General features: G+C 46.4%; 1 protein-coding gene across 1 annotated transcript; it reads left to right on the top strand.

Annotated features, from left to right (window-relative positions):
• The first annotated feature begins 6,352 nt into the window (after window positions 1-6,352).
• Window positions 6,353-14,189, top strand: GPX7 (glutathione peroxidase 7). Its single transcript, XM_027108526.1, has 3 exons — window positions 6,353-6,795; window positions 11,045-11,306; window positions 12,785-14,189. The coding sequence occupies exons 1-3, from the start codon at window positions 6,496-6,498 to the stop codon at window positions 12,946-12,948; spliced, it is 726 nt and encodes a 241-aa protein (XP_026964327.1). The 5' UTR covers window positions 6,353-6,495; the 3' UTR covers window positions 12,949-14,189.
• The last annotated feature ends 839 nt before the right edge of the window (window positions 14,190-15,028 follow it).

Below are 15,028 nucleotides of genomic sequence, written 5' to 3'. Positions count from 1 at the left end.
TGGCAGAAATCGATTAAAGCATTCTGTGAGAATAAATTGGCCATGTGGAATTCACAATAAGGAGTATTGTATATCTTATTATCATTTGTGAATTATTTGCTATGCATCATTTATATGAATAAACTTTATAATAAACTTCTATGGGTACACACACGCACGCATGCACACGCACACACACACATACACCTTTTTTCCCCTAGGGAGCCAGTTGTTAAACATTTACCAGCAAAGCACTGCTAATAGGCAACTCAAACTTAACGTCCAAAACTGAACCCTTGGTGTCCCATTGCAAACCAGTTGTCCCTGCTGAATGAAGATGGTGTCTTCATCTCAATTAATGGCAACTTCATCCTTCCAGTCGCTCTGACCAAAAACTTTGAAATCATCCATGAGTCTTCTGTTTCTCTCATACCCTACATCCAACCTATCAGAAAATCCTTTTGCCTCTACTTTCACAATACATTCAGAATCTGACTACATCCCACCACTTCCACTGCCATCACGTTGATCTAAGCCTCCATGCTCCCCCACGTGGATGAGTGCAATCGCCTTCTGATTGGTCTCCTTATTTCAATACTGCAGTCAGAGTGATTCTGTTAAAAGAGAAATGTCATTCCCCGGCTTAAAACTCTTCAATGGCTTCCCACCTCAATCAGATTCCAAGTCTATATCTTTAAAATGCCTTATAAGTCTCTGCCCCCACCCCCATCCCATTACCTCTCTAACCTCATCTCCTGCTACAGTTCCCCTCCCTCACTCCACTGCAGCTACACTAGCCTTCTTGCTGTTCTCCAAACACATCACTTCCTGCCTCAGGGCCTTTTACTTGTTTCCTCTATGTGTAATGTTACTTTTCTTCCAGTTTTCCCCATTGTTTTCTCTCTTCCTTTGATCTTTGCTCAAATGCCACTTTCCCAGTGAGGATCCCTGATCGCTTGAATTAAAGTTGCAATCCCTTCCCACCCTACCGTCACATTCTCTCTCCCTCTCTCTTGCTTATCACCATCTAATGTACTATATGTTCCGTATTATAAATTTTAGTTATTATCCTTTCCTGTCCCCACTAGAATGTAAGTTCAAGAATTTTTGTCTGTTTTATTAACCACTATATTCCTGGCCCTTAAATCAGTGTCTTGTACATAGTAGGTGCTCAACAATTTGTTGAACAAACAAAACATTAATAGGTATTCTAAATACCCATAAAAAGCTTCTTTGAGCTTATTATGGGAAAGGAATACGGGGGGATCCACAACTGAGTCCTCTACTCCTCCAGGTGCTCAGCTGAGACTGTGTGTGCATTTGTCTGTGCCTGTAGGTCTCCTGTTTGTATAGATGGACCACCTAGAAATAGCTGTGCTCTTTCAGGAACACCAAAAATTCATAGTGGACTGAAAATTAAATGGTAAAATATACACTGTTGGCTAAAATCCACATTTCATATTAGATTCTAACATAGCCAAGTAGTAAAAGTCACCAGAGGGTTTAAGAAAAATGAGTATTTACTGAGTAGCTAGCACGTGCCTGGGAGCACAAAGATGATTCAGGTACAATCCTGCCTGCCCCCAAGGAGCTCACAGTCTGATGGGGAAGGTAGGCCATGGAAACAGACAACTATACAATATTATCATCATCCCTCTAACAGGAAAATGTCCTAAGTACAAAGGCAACAGAGAGGAGAGAATGATTACTTGTAGTAGCAGAGGGGGATGATATCTGAGCTAGGTTCTGAAGCATGATTAGGGAGGAGGGAAAAGCCCAGAGAGAAATTTACAAGTGAGAGACATTTCATTATAATTTTTTTTCCCCCTCTGCTTACTAGAAATGCCTACCTATCTGGACTTTAACAGGAAATAGCCTGGCCAAGCTTGCAGAACTCCAAGTTGTGTGGAGCAGAATTTGAGAACTCCTGGTTATTGGGACGCCCAAGGAAAGGAGACCAAAAGATTCACAAGGGCAAAGCAGGGAAGAGCGGACCATTTAATTCCACAGGACCCATCAGAGGCTCAAGACTCCCACAGGAAGGGTGTGAGGAAGGAGTATGAAGGGCAGAAGTACTTTATTTCTGCCTTGGCCCTTGCCTAGGGTACCCTTTTTCCTATTCTCCACCTCTCCGTATGATGTTATCTGCTTCTGAAGAGAGAGGTTGCTTGGTAGTACAGAAACATCTCATGTTCTGAATCTGAAGTCCCGGGTTTGAGTCCTATTAACTGTATAATCTTGTGCCCAGCTTCAAAATCTTTGCTTGCCACAGTCTAGAGCAGGGGTCCCCAAGGCCCGGGCCACGGACCGGTACCAGTCTGTGGCCTGTCAGGAACCGGGCCGCACAGCAGGAGGTGAGCGAGAGGCCGGCGAGTGAGTGAAGCTTCATCTGTATTTACAGCCACTCTCCATCCCTCGCATTACCGCCCCTGCTCCGACTTCTATCAGATCAGCAGAGGCATTAGATTCTCATAGGAGCTCGAACCCTATTGTGAACTGCGCATGCGAGGGATCTAGGTTGAATGCTCCTTATGAGAATCTAATGCCTGATGATCTGAGGTGGAGCTGAGGCAGTGATGCTAGCACTGGGGAGAGGCTGCAAATACAGATTAACATTAGCAGAGGGGTTTGACTGCACAGAGACTATAATAAATCAATTGCTTGCAGACTCATATCAAAACCCTATCACTGAGTGGCAAGTGTAAACAAGCTCAGGGTTCCCACTGATTCTGCATTATGGTGAGTTGTGTAATTACTTCATTATATATTACAATGTAATAATAATAGAAATAAAGCACACAATAAATGTAATGCGCTTGAATCATCCCGAAACCATCCCCCGCCCCACCCCCAGTCCGTGGAAAAACTGTCTTCCACGAAACCAGTCCCTGGTGCCAAAAAGGTTGAGGACCGCTGGTCTAGAGAGTGAAGTCCAAGCTCCTTGGCTTGGCTCTCAAGACCCTTCTCCATCTGGCCCCTGATGATCCCTCCAGCCTCATCTACCCCAAACTCCTTCTCAGCCAACAGCCAAGCACTTCTCTTGGGCTTTGTGTCTTCACAGACACTGTTCCCTCAGCTGACATCTTTCCCCTCCCCCTTCCCAAACTGGAGAATTCCCATTTCTCTTTCAAGACGTGATTCTGGTGTGACTACCCCCAGGAGGCTTTTCCTGACAGCTAGTTTAGCAATGGCCACAAAACCCCAGAGCTTCCTCTAACCCAGCATGTGGAGCACATCTGCTCTTGCCCCTTTACTATCCAGAGGAATCTTTCTACAACATAGGACTCACTGCCTCTCCCCCGCTTAAAAAAGGAAAGAAGTTTCATTTCTTGGCTTAAAGACCATAATCTTCACTGTGGCCTGCCAGGTCTGTGTGACCTCACCCCTGTGCTGCCTCTCCACCTTTCTCTTCTCACCCTTTGCTCTCTCTGCTCCAGCCAAACTAGCCTTTGTTTCTCAGTGCACCATGTTTCTCTCTCAAGACCTTTGCACTTGGTTTACCCTGGCTAATTTCGACTCATTCTTCAGAGCCCTGACTTCAGACTATACTACAAAGCTACAGTAATCAAGACAGTATGGTACTGGCACAAAAACAGAAAGATAGATCAATGGAACAGGATAGAAAGCCCAGAGATAAACCCACGCACATATGGACACCTTATCTTTGATAAAGGTGGCAGGAATGTACAGTGGAGAAAGGACAGCCTCTTCAATAAGTGGTGCTGGGAAAACTGGACAGGTACATGTAGAAGTATGAGATTAGATCACTCCCTAACACCATACACAAAAATAAGCTCAAAATGGATTAAAGACCTAAATGTAAGGCCAGAAACTATCAAACTCTTAGAGGAAAACATAGGCAGAACACTCTATGACATAAATCACAGCAAGATCCTTTCTGACCCACCTCCTAGAGTAATGGAAATAAAAACAAAAATAAACAAATGGGACCTAATGAAACTTAAAAGCTTTTGCACAGCAAAGGAAACCATAAACAAGACCAAAACACAACCCTCAGAATGGGAGAAAATATTTGCAAATGAAGCAACTGACAAAGCATTAATCTCCAAAATTTACAAGCAGCTCATGCAGCTCAATAACAAAAAAACAAACAACCCAATCCAACAATTGGCAGAAGACCTAAATAGACATTTCTCCAAAGAAGATATACAGACTGCCAACAAACACATGAAAGAATGCTCAACATCATTAATCATTAGAGAAATGCAAATCAAAACTACAATGAGATATCATCTCACACCAGTCAGAATGGCCATCATCAAAAAATCTAGAAACAATAAATGCTGGAGAGGGTGTGGAGAAAAGGGAACCCTCTTGCACTGCTGGTGGGAATGTGAATTGGTTCAGCCACTATGGAGAACAGTATGGAGGTTCCTTAAAAAACTACAAATAGAACTACCATATGACCCAGCAATCCCACTACTGGGCATATACCCTGAGAAAACCATAATTCAAAAAGAGTCAGGTACCAAAATGTTCATTGTAGCTCTATTTACAATAGCCCGGAGATGGAAACAACCTAAGTGCCCATCATCGGATGAATGGATAAAGAAGATGTGGCACGTATATACAATGGAATATTACTCAGCCATAAAAAGAAACGAAATTGAGCTATTTGTAATGAGGTGGATAGACCTAGAATCTGTCATACAGAGTGAAGTAAGTCAGAAAGAGAAAGACAAATACCGTATGCTAACACATATATATGGAATTTAAGAAAAAAAATGTCTTGAAGAACCTAGGGGTAAGACAGGAATAAAAATGCAGACCTACTGGAGAATGGACTTGAGGATATGGGGAGGGGGAAGGGTGAGCTGTGACAGGGCGAGAGAGAGTCATGGACATATACACACTAACAAACGTAAGGTAGATAGCTAGTGGGAAGCAGCCACATGGCACAGGGATATTGGCTCGGTGCTTTGTGACAGCCTGGAGGGGTGGGATAGGGAGGGTGGGAGGGAGGGAGACGCAAGAGGGAAGACATATGGGAACATATGTATATGTATAACTGATTCACTTTGTTATAAAGCAGAAACTAACACACCATTGTAAAGCAATTATACCCCAATAAAGATGTTAAAAAAAAAAAAAAAACAAAAACAAAAACTTCTTTCCTCTGGAAAGCCCTCTTTGTGCCCCCTCCCCAGGCTAGTTTAGGTGGCACTTACCACAATAGTAATTTTAGAGCTATTTATGAATGATTTGATAACTGTCTCCCCCATGCTGTCTTGTTCATCACTGTATGAGGGGCACCTAGAAGAGAAGCTGGTGTAGAATGGGTGCTCAAGAAGTGTTTGTTGGGCTTCCCTGGTGGCGCAGTGGTTGAGAGTCCACCTGCCGATGCAGGGGACATGGGTTCATGCCCTGGTCTGGGAAGATCCCACATGCCGTGGAGCGGCTAGGCCCGTGAGCCATGACCGCTGAGCCTGCGCGTCCAGAGCCTGTGCTCCGCAACGGGAGAGGCCACAACAGTGAGAGGCCCGCATACAGGGAAAAAAAAAAAAAAAAGAAGTGTTTGTTGAATGACTGTGTAAGTGCTTAGCCTATACCGCATTACATGAAAGCTCCAGTTTTCTCAAGCCAGCCTGTGATCTCCTGGAGAACTAGTACAGCATCAGCACCCAGCACCGTGCTTGGCACTTAGTGGGGCTCCATAAGGGTTTTCCAAGTTTGGGAAACACTGTGAAGTGCTGCCCAGATCCCCCATCAGTGAAGACTTGTAACACCAGCTATTGGGAATGCTGTCAGTGAAGAGCCTTTAACTGTCAGTCCCCCAGGGACAGGGACCCCTTGGCTCCTGTCATAACCCTTCCCAGATGGGCCCACATCCCACGAAAGATGAAGGCAGGGATATTAGAGGCCCGGTCTGGTCATCTTAGCTCACCTGGGGACAACGCTGATGGGCCATTCTAGTTCCAGAGCCCCTGTGGGGTCAGCCATGACTGTCCTTGGGCCTGCGTGGACATCTGGACTTCTTCTGCCCACTCCTGTTCCCTCCCCCTCCCTTCCACAGGTGTGGATCCCAAGGGCACTCCCACATAAACACCCTTTACTGCAATCTCCATCTCAGAATCTGCTTCCCAGGAACCCAACCTGAAACAGGCCCTCTCTCTTCTCTTCTCCTCTGTCTCATCCCTTTCAGGGGACGTCCATTCATTCACCTAAAGTTCGTAGGCACCATTCAGCTGACAAAAAAGTTTCACATCCATTTTTCTATTACTCTCATTCTGTACTGTCTAGGTGCATCAGGAAGGCAACAGATGGAGAAACTGGGGCCCAGAGAGGTGCTGCGACCAGCCTAAGGGCACTGCACTAATTAAAAACTAGCTAAGCTCCCAGATGCAGTTTTCCATCTCCCTTTCCCTACCTAGTCGCTGCATCCTGGAGCAAGAGGGAGCCTCATTGAAACGAATTCCGGTCTCAGTGGGCAGAATCCTGAAACCACGGCTCTAGGGTCCGGAAAGGGGCGCGGAGTCCAACGCTCCCGCAGTACAGATGGGGAGACTGAGGTCCAGAGCCCGGCTGTCCACCGCCCGCGGAGAAGGGGGCGCGTCCTGCCCGGCTGGCCGCTTGGAGCCGGGGCCGCCTCCTCCCGCCCCCCGCGCCCGTGACCCCAGCCCTGCCTTTGCCTTTGCCACGCCGCCTGCTCGGGAGCGAGTCATGGTGGCGGGACTGGCGGCAGCATGGCTGCTCCTGGCGGCTGCGGCCTGCGCGCAGCGGGAGCAGGACTTCTACGGCTTCAAGGCGGTCAACATCCGGGGCAAGTTGGTGTCTCTGGAGAAATACCGCGGCTCGGTGAGTGTCCGCCCGCCGGGCCTCGGCGCCATCCAGCCGGGGCCTGACGGGGGCGCCCGGCGCCCGGGACCCTGCCGGGTGTGGCTCCGAGGGGCTCTGGCCGCCCGGCCACCCTGCCCTGGCTCCCCACCCCCACCCAGACATCCCGCCGGGCGCGGCGCCCCCAGATCCTGCGCCGGGTCTGTCCCTCGACTACGTGGCATGGCCCGGCGCGCGGTGAAACCCGAAACTCTCGCTGCCGGCGCCGATTTCCCTCCCAGCGATTTTGGGCAGCGGGGCCCAGCCTCTCACACACTGGTCTAAAAAGTAACCCTAGCATCCTAGGGCCTTTGTCTCTCCCATCCCCAGTTTCCACGTTCGGAACAGAGGGAGTTGGTGATAATCAGTCCAGTGAGAACATTGTGGAAATGAAAGCTCGGTGCAGAGGGAGTTACCATTTCAGACACACGGGGACCTTACACAGATCATCCTTTAGAGAGTAGTACACTAAGTCCCAGAGAGGGAAGGTCGCACAGCGCTAGAAAGCACGGAGCCTGGAGGAGAACCGATTATCCATCCGTGGCCTACTCTAGGCAAACTTTTTAGCTGGGAGCTCAGGCTGAGATTTAAGTGTCATCCAGTATAACTGCTACCTCCTTACCGAGAGGGAGTCTCAGCTCAGAGAGGACTTGAGAGAGGAAGTGTGCCTGGGTGAGTCTTTGAAACAAGAGTGAGTTTTAGTAAGACCAAGAAGAGCACTCCAGGCAAAGAGAACTGTCAAATGCCAAGACTCAGAACTAAACAGTAAGAATGGTGATGCTGGTGGGGAGGTCTTCAAGCAGTTGTGCTTGAAGGAGCATAAAGCATGAGGGTGAAAGACGAGGCTGAAGAGGGTAGGGAGGGACCAAGAGGGGCCTTGAACGCTACCTTCAGAGACCGAAATGTTGCACTGTGTGTAATGAAGAGCCCTCCAAGTTCACTTCTCAAGGTGGACCTCAGGCTGTGGTGTGGAAAGGGTGGGGAGTTGGTTTCTAATGGACAGGGAGGCCCAGCATCTGGATTTGGATGGACCACACACACACACACACACACACACACACACACACACACACAAACGGCTGTTAGCATTCTCCTCCCAGGAGCAAGGCCATCCTTAGTGAAGAAAGTACTCTCTAAGCCTTGGAATTCTCAGTTATCCTGGGAGTACTGGGTATAGTAGTCCTTGTCCTGATTGCCCCCCGCCCCAAGGTATTGTGAGTTTCAAATGAGGTGACAATGTGGAAGCACTTGGTAGAGTGCTTGCTCTGTGCTTGTGTTTGTGGGGCCCCAGCAGGAACCTCATCCAGGACTCGGGGCAAAGGGCCAGTAAGAGCAGGGCCCATTGCCATTCAGGCCTTCCCTTCCCTCTGGAGCAGCTCACCAGAGAGCCCCAGGTTTAGCACTTGACCAGCTCTGCTACTCATTAATTCATTATTTATTGCTGAGCACCTACTGTATACTAAGTACTGTGCCAGCTCTGTGGATACAACGGTGAACAAAACAGCTAAGTTTCCCCTTTAACAGAGCTTATATGCGGTGGAGAGGAGAAAGGCAATAAACAAGGAACGGAGGAATGAACAATGTAATTCCTAATAGTAATAGATGCTAAGACAAAAACAGACAAAGGCTATTTGCTTTCAGAAGTAATAAGGCATGCAGGATGTGAGGAACAGAAATCCTGGAGAAAAATTACCTGGAAAGTAGTCCCAGAATTCTGAGTGTTTTCATCCTCTAGGTCACTGGTAGATCCTAAAAAGCATTGGAGCGAGAGGCCTAGAAATCAATCAGAAAGAAACTGAAAAAAAAAAAAAACAACGAAGTCACACACCTGCTACGAGGTGGAGTTAGAATTTGAACCCGGGCAGTCCAGTTCCAGAGCCCATGTCTTAATTTCCAGCTTATTTCCAACTTTAGAGGGAAACCAGGAACAGTCAGTCCAGGGAACCTGTAAACGAAACTGTGTGTTAACCCAAGCTTGGTTTGCCACTTGGGCAATATGGTCATTCATTCACCTGCAAATAGCTACTGGCTCATTATGTGTATTTTACCATGGGTTTTTTAAAAATTGGAAGCAAAACCCACTGGCTTCTTTATAGGCACTACATGCCTGCCACTGGGTCCAGCCCTGGAGACATAGCCATGAGCAAAATTGTATGGTTTGTGCCCTCACGCTAACTGGGAAGACAGTCATTTAGACCAGTGTTGAGTGTAGATAAATGGGTGACACTCAGGAATGCCCTTGGCTACACTGTGAGGTTATGTACATATAGGCCTGAGTGTAGCATGTATGTGAATGGTGTATTTGTTTGCTTGCTTCTGTGTACTCATCTGAGTCTGCATCTGTGCTTGTATACGTATATGTAAATTTACTGTGTGTATTTAGGTGTATCTGTCTGTGTTTTGGTCACTTTAAAGATAAGCTTTTTGGATTCAGGCACGGAAATAGAAATAGGATTTCCCTCCTTCCAAAAGTATGGGCAGACACACAAGATGTAGGTTAGAAATAAACAACCTTTAATGCTCTCAATGCCCAAGGATCCAGTAAAGAAGAAAGAGGAAGACCTCTAACTAGTGAAGGGAACTAAGAGTCCCAGTTTCTCACCACCAGAGGTGCAATATGGCATATGCTGACAAAATGGGGGAGGTTGTTCTAACAGCCTGTGGCCCCAAGGAATGGGTGAGGGAGATACAGCACAGTGGTTCTCATCGCCTAGCTCAGTGGTTCTCAGCTGGTGAGCTGGTGGTGATCTTTTTCCCCAGGGGACATTCGGCAATGTCTGTAGACATTTTTGATTGTTAAGACTAGGCGTCTACTGGGTGGAGGCCAGGGACGCTACTAAACATTCTACAATGAACAGGACAGCTACCTCACAACAAAGATTATCCAGCCCCAAGTGTCAGTAGTGCTGAGGTCTAGAAACCCTGTCCAGCCTCAGCAGTCTGTGCCCGAGCATGTCCAGTGCCCCAGGCTGCCCCTGGAAGGTGGCCCTCTTTATGGAGCCAGCTGGTATAATCCTGCCTTTTCTAAAAAGTGGCCAGGACTTCCCTGGTGGTGCAGTGGTTAAGAATCCGCCTGCCAGTGCAGGGGACACAGATTCTATCCCTGGTCCGGGAAGATCCCGCATGCCGCGGAGTAAATAAGCCTGTGAGCCACAACTACTGAGCCTGCATGCTGCAACTACTGAAGCCTGCGCGCCTAGAGCCCGTGCTCCGCAACAAGAGAAGCCACAGCAATAAGAAGCCTACGCACCGCAGCAAAGAGTAGCCCCCACTCGCCGCAACTAGAGAAAGCCCACGCATAGCAACAAAGACCCAACGCAGCCAAAAATCAATCAATCAATAAATAAAAATTTTAAAAAAATAATAAAATAAGAAGTGGCCAGAGAGATAGGGCTTGGCTACCTAAACACAGAGTGAGAATTTAAATCCTTTAATAATATATAACTAGAAGCTAAAAACATAGCATTGGTGCCAAAATTGTAACTGCAGTAATATAATCAAGTTCCATCAGCCAGATTTATATTATCACCGAACGGCAATAAATAAATATATTATAAGGCAATCATAAATTTAAGGGTTAGTCTAGTGATAGAAGAAAGTGGTATTTGTTTACTGGAGGGAGAGGGGCAAAAAGGGATTGCCCTGAGGTTCTTCGGATCCTTTTATCAAGAAAACCATGTCTGTCTATGTACCCATTCAGGTGATCATATATATGTGCACACTTACTTATTCATTCAGCACATACTTTCTGAGACTTTTCCATGTGTCAGGCCCAGTAATGAAGTGAACATAGCTCCTGCCCTCAGTGGGTTCACATTCTAGAAGGAAGACCAACACATGTATAGGCAACTACAGTGTAGAATGATGAGTGCTAGTTGACTGAGCCAGAAATTGAACCCAGGTCTGCTTTTTCTCTCTCCTGTATCACCTCCTGATGTGCGTTCACCAGTGTGTGTGCCTCTCTCTGTGATGGTGTTCTGTGTGTTTGTGGGCATGTGTGATGTGTGCTAATGTATCTTTGTGTTGAGGGGCACAGGCACACCCATTCATGTGTATTGTGTACTTATTCTCATGAATGTTTATGTATGTGTTTCACACGTCTGTAAGACCCTGCATGTTTATGAGAGAGAGCATTAATTGTTGAGGGGGCATCACATACGTGGGCATGTCAGGCCATGTACAAGTGTGTGCCTCTTCACTGGTTTGTGTATGTCTTGCTTTTGCCACCCAGGTGTCCCTGGTGGTGAACGTGGCTAGCGAGTGTGGCTTCACAGACCAGCACTACCGGGCCCTGCAACAGCTACAGCAGGACCTGGGACCTCACCACTTCAACGTGCTTGCCTTTCCCTGCAACCAGTTTGGCCAGCAGGAGCCCAACAGCAACAAGGAGATTGAGAACTTTGCCCGCCACACCTACAGTGTCTCTTTCCCCATGTTTAGCAAGATCACAGTCACCGGCACTGGTGCCCACCCTGCCTTCAAGTACCTGATCCGTGAGTCCTGAGCCTTTCCCTCACCTTCCTTCAGCTCCCTGGGCAGCAGAAGCTACTGGCTGGCTGGGTGACCTGGGGCCCCTTAGACCCACACAGGCGGGTTGATGGTCTGTTCTAGCACTAATCTTTGAGGATGAACTGAGGAGTATTCCTGCTTAAGAATATCTCCGCCCCTGCTGCCTTGCAGTTCTCCCTCAGAGTCACTCTTGCAGACTTCTCTGGGCTCCTGTTTCCATCTGCAGTGGCTCCTAGAAGGAGACTGGACCCTCAGATTTTAGTCAGTGTGAATTAGTTGAGCTTATGGACTTAGCTGCAGGCAGGGGATGCCACATGCCTGGAGAAGGCCGGCCCATATCTCCTGTCCTGAGTCAGAGGCAAATTGTGTAGGCCATGGGAGAGAAACCTTCTGAGCTAAAACACCAGATCTTGGGAATTCCCGGGCAGTGCAGCAGTTAGGACTCGGCACTTCCACTACCCGGCCTGGGTTCAGTTGCTGGTTGGGAAACTAAGATCCCAAGCAAGCTGTGTGGCGCAGCCATAAAAAGAAACAAACAGATCTTAATATTTGAGAAATAGATTCCTTCCGCAGAAGCCTCAGAACCACAAAATGGGGTCATTAGCCAAGCTTGTCATTAAGTACTGTTTCCTTTCTCAGGCCTCTCCCTTCCTTTGGGGTCTCCATTTTTGCCTTCTCCCACCTCCTATTCCATGCTTCTGGTTGCCTTCATATCCCTCACTACCACCCCCCAACCCCCACCCACCCCCCACCCCCCCACCCCCCGCCAATCCATTCACCTGGAAGAGTAAATAACAAACAACAGTGTAGCAAACAAAAGGTCCCTTACTGAGGCAATTTGAATTTTGCTTTGTGGGTCAATCCTAATATTTGTTTTTTTTCCCCTGTGTGTTTTTATTAGTTCCTTCTCAGTTCCCATAGTTATAGATCAAACCTGGCTGTGCTTTAGAAGCACCTGGGGACCTCTTAAAAATGCATTAGCCTGAGACCTACTGAAGCAGAGCCCAAGAATCTGTTTATATTAACCCCCCTCCTCCACCACCACCACCACCACCATGATTCAGATGCAGAGAGTCCATGGACTAACATTTGGAAACCATTGAGATTTAATCAGAAAATAGGATATAGACTGTGTAGTAGTTTGAGGTCATTAATAAAGGAAGGTCTGATGTTGCCTTACCCAGCACTTCACAGAATCATAGAGCAGTAGTTCTCAACCTGGGCACCAGATTGCAATCTCCTGGAAAGCTTTTGAAAAATACTGATGCCTGAGTCTCACCCCCAGATATTCTTACTTAAGTGGTCTGGGGGTATGGACTGGGCATCAGGATTTTTAAAAGCTCTCCAGTTCATTCTAACTAATGGAACCACTACTTCAAGGGAGGGATGGACACCAATAGTGGGATTCCAGGAGAGGGGACACAGGGAAGCACACTTTGCTCTCCTTCTTCCTTTGCTCTAGAGACTTCTGGAAAGGAGCCCACCTGGAACTTCTGGAAGTACCTAGTGGCCCCAGATGGAAAGGTGATAGGGGCTTGGGACCCAACCATGTCGGTGGAGGAGTTAAGGCCCCAGATTACAGCGCTTGTGAGGAAGCTCATCCTGAAGAAACGAGAAGACTTATAACTACTTTCCCTCCTCTCCCACTGTCCCCTCCCCTCACTGTTCACCAAGTGACTGTTCACTCAGTGTTCACTGAGTGACCAAAGCAAACTCAAATGGTGCTACAAGGGAGAGACTACTGACTCTCCTTCCTCCACTCTTATCCCACCTACCCCATCACTCCTGTCTGGGGAAAATTCTAGTAGTTTGATTATTTGAATCTTAGAGCAACCTGTAAGAACCCCTGACCAGTGACAGCTCTTGACCAATGACTCAACAACCAATAAGAACCTCTGGCCCCTGAAAACATGTGGCAAATAGAGGTACAAGCAATAATCTCCTACCTGTTATGAACTCTCTAAAATGAGGCCAATTCCTGCCTCACAGGGCTGTTGTGAGATTGAGGATGAAAGGCCTACGAAAGTGCCTAGGGCAGTGCCAGGTAACTAGGAGGCGTTCAATAAATGTTTTTTGCATATGAACCAAAAAATAAGTTGTGATCAATAAAAACTTGAACCCAACATGAATTTCCAGCCATGAGAATCCAGGCCAAACATTTGTTGTTGTTGTTGCTGTTGTTATTGTTTTCCTATGTATTTTTTTCAATTACAAAATTAATACAAATTCATTGTAAAATAAGATGATACAAAATAAAAATGAAACTATCGCCCTCATTTCCTATATGGTCACTCCCTGGAGGTAAACACTGTTCGCAGTTTGGTACCAAGTCTTCCCAGGCTTTTTTTATCAAGCCTATCATTATTGCCCAATAAGCATTCACTGACCAAAAGTACACTACAATTACAAACAGGCAAAGGATAAGAACAGATAATTCACAGAAAAATAGAGACGGATAATGAGGATATGAAAAGATGTTCAGCCTCATTCAAGTTGGAAAGATTTTGTTAAATGATAATACCTGTCATTGGTGAGGATGTGGGGAAATGGGCATTCGCATAAGCTGTCAGTGGGACAACAAACTGGCACAGCTTTTTAGAGGATGACTTGTCAATATCTTTTAAAACAAAATGTTTATATGCTTTGATCCACCATTTCTCCTTTTAAAAGACTCCCAAACTGTGCAAATATGTGTGTACAATAATATGTATGTACATTGTTCATAATGGTGAAAATTCGATGCAATCCTTGTGTCCATCAGTATGGTTTGGTAACAAATTATGGTACAAATCCAAATGATAATAATAACTAATACAGGGCTTCCCTGGTGGGGCAGTGATTAAGAATCCGCCTGCCAATGCAGGGGACACAGGTTCAAGCCCTGGTCCAGGAAGATCCCACATGCCGCGGAGCAATTAAGCCCGTGCGCCACAACTACTGAGCCTGCGCTCTACAGCCCGCGAGCCACAACTGCTGAGCCCACGTGCCACAACTACCGAAGCCTGTGCACCTAGAGCCCGTGCTCCACAACAAGAGAAGCCACTGCAATGAGAAGCCCGCACACCACAACAAAGAGTAGCCCCCACTCGCCACAACTAGAGAAAGCCTGTGCACAGCAACGAAGACCCAACACAGCCAAAAATAAATAAATAAAATAAATATTTTTTAAAAGGGAAATAATAAAAAATATATTAAAATAATAATAATAGTTATTCAAATGAATGAATTAATTTCTATGCTACCATAGAAAGTTGTCCAAAAGTGAAAAAATGGCAAATTGTAATGAACACATGCACACACAAGAAAACATCCAGTACAAACAACAATAATATTTTTATTAAAAATTTACAATGTTAAGTGTGAAAGAGAGAGGGAGGGAAGGAGGGAGGGAGGGATGTAGACCAAACTATTAATGGTGGCTGTCGTGAAGGCGTGGGGTGGGATAACAGGAGTCATTCACTTTCTTTGTTAAGTATTTTTGTAATGTTTGAATTTTGTGTGTAAAAATACGTATTTCACTTTTATATAAATATAGAAAAGAGGTGATGAGCAGAGTCACTGATAGATAATTTATCGGCCAATGAGAATTTCATGTCTACTTCTCCCAAAGTCACTCTTCTAGAAGAAGGAAACTCAGATTCAAGTCTTGGCTGTGCCCTTGACTCACAGACTGAGCAAATTGTTCCCTCTCTGCTGTCTTCCATTT

This window comes from Aethalodelphis obliquidens, unplaced genomic scaffold (genome assembly GCF_003676395.1).
Source record: "Aethalodelphis obliquidens isolate GAN/ISIS:26980383/991018 unplaced genomic scaffold, ASM367639v1 scaffold9, whole genome shotgun sequence".
Classification (NCBI taxonomy): Eukaryota; Metazoa; Chordata; class Mammalia; order Artiodactyla; family Delphinidae; genus Aethalodelphis; species Aethalodelphis obliquidens.
Note: the sequence above shows the minus strand (reverse complement) of the source record. Positions and strands in the feature narration are given on the sequence as shown.

Coding starts and splice junctions, on each gene's coding strand:
- GPX7 (XM_027108526.1), top strand. CDS start 6,496: ATGGGGAGACTGAGGTCCAGAGCCCGGCTGTCCACCGCCCGCGGAGAA. Junction 6,796..11,044: donor TGGAGAAATACCGCGGCTCG/GTGAGTGTCCGC, acceptor TTTGCCACCCAG/GTGTCCCTGGTGGTGAACGT. Junction 11,307..12,784: donor TGCCTTCAAGTACCTGATCC/GTGAGTCCTGAG, acceptor CCTTTGCTCTAG/AGACTTCTGGAAAGGAGCCC.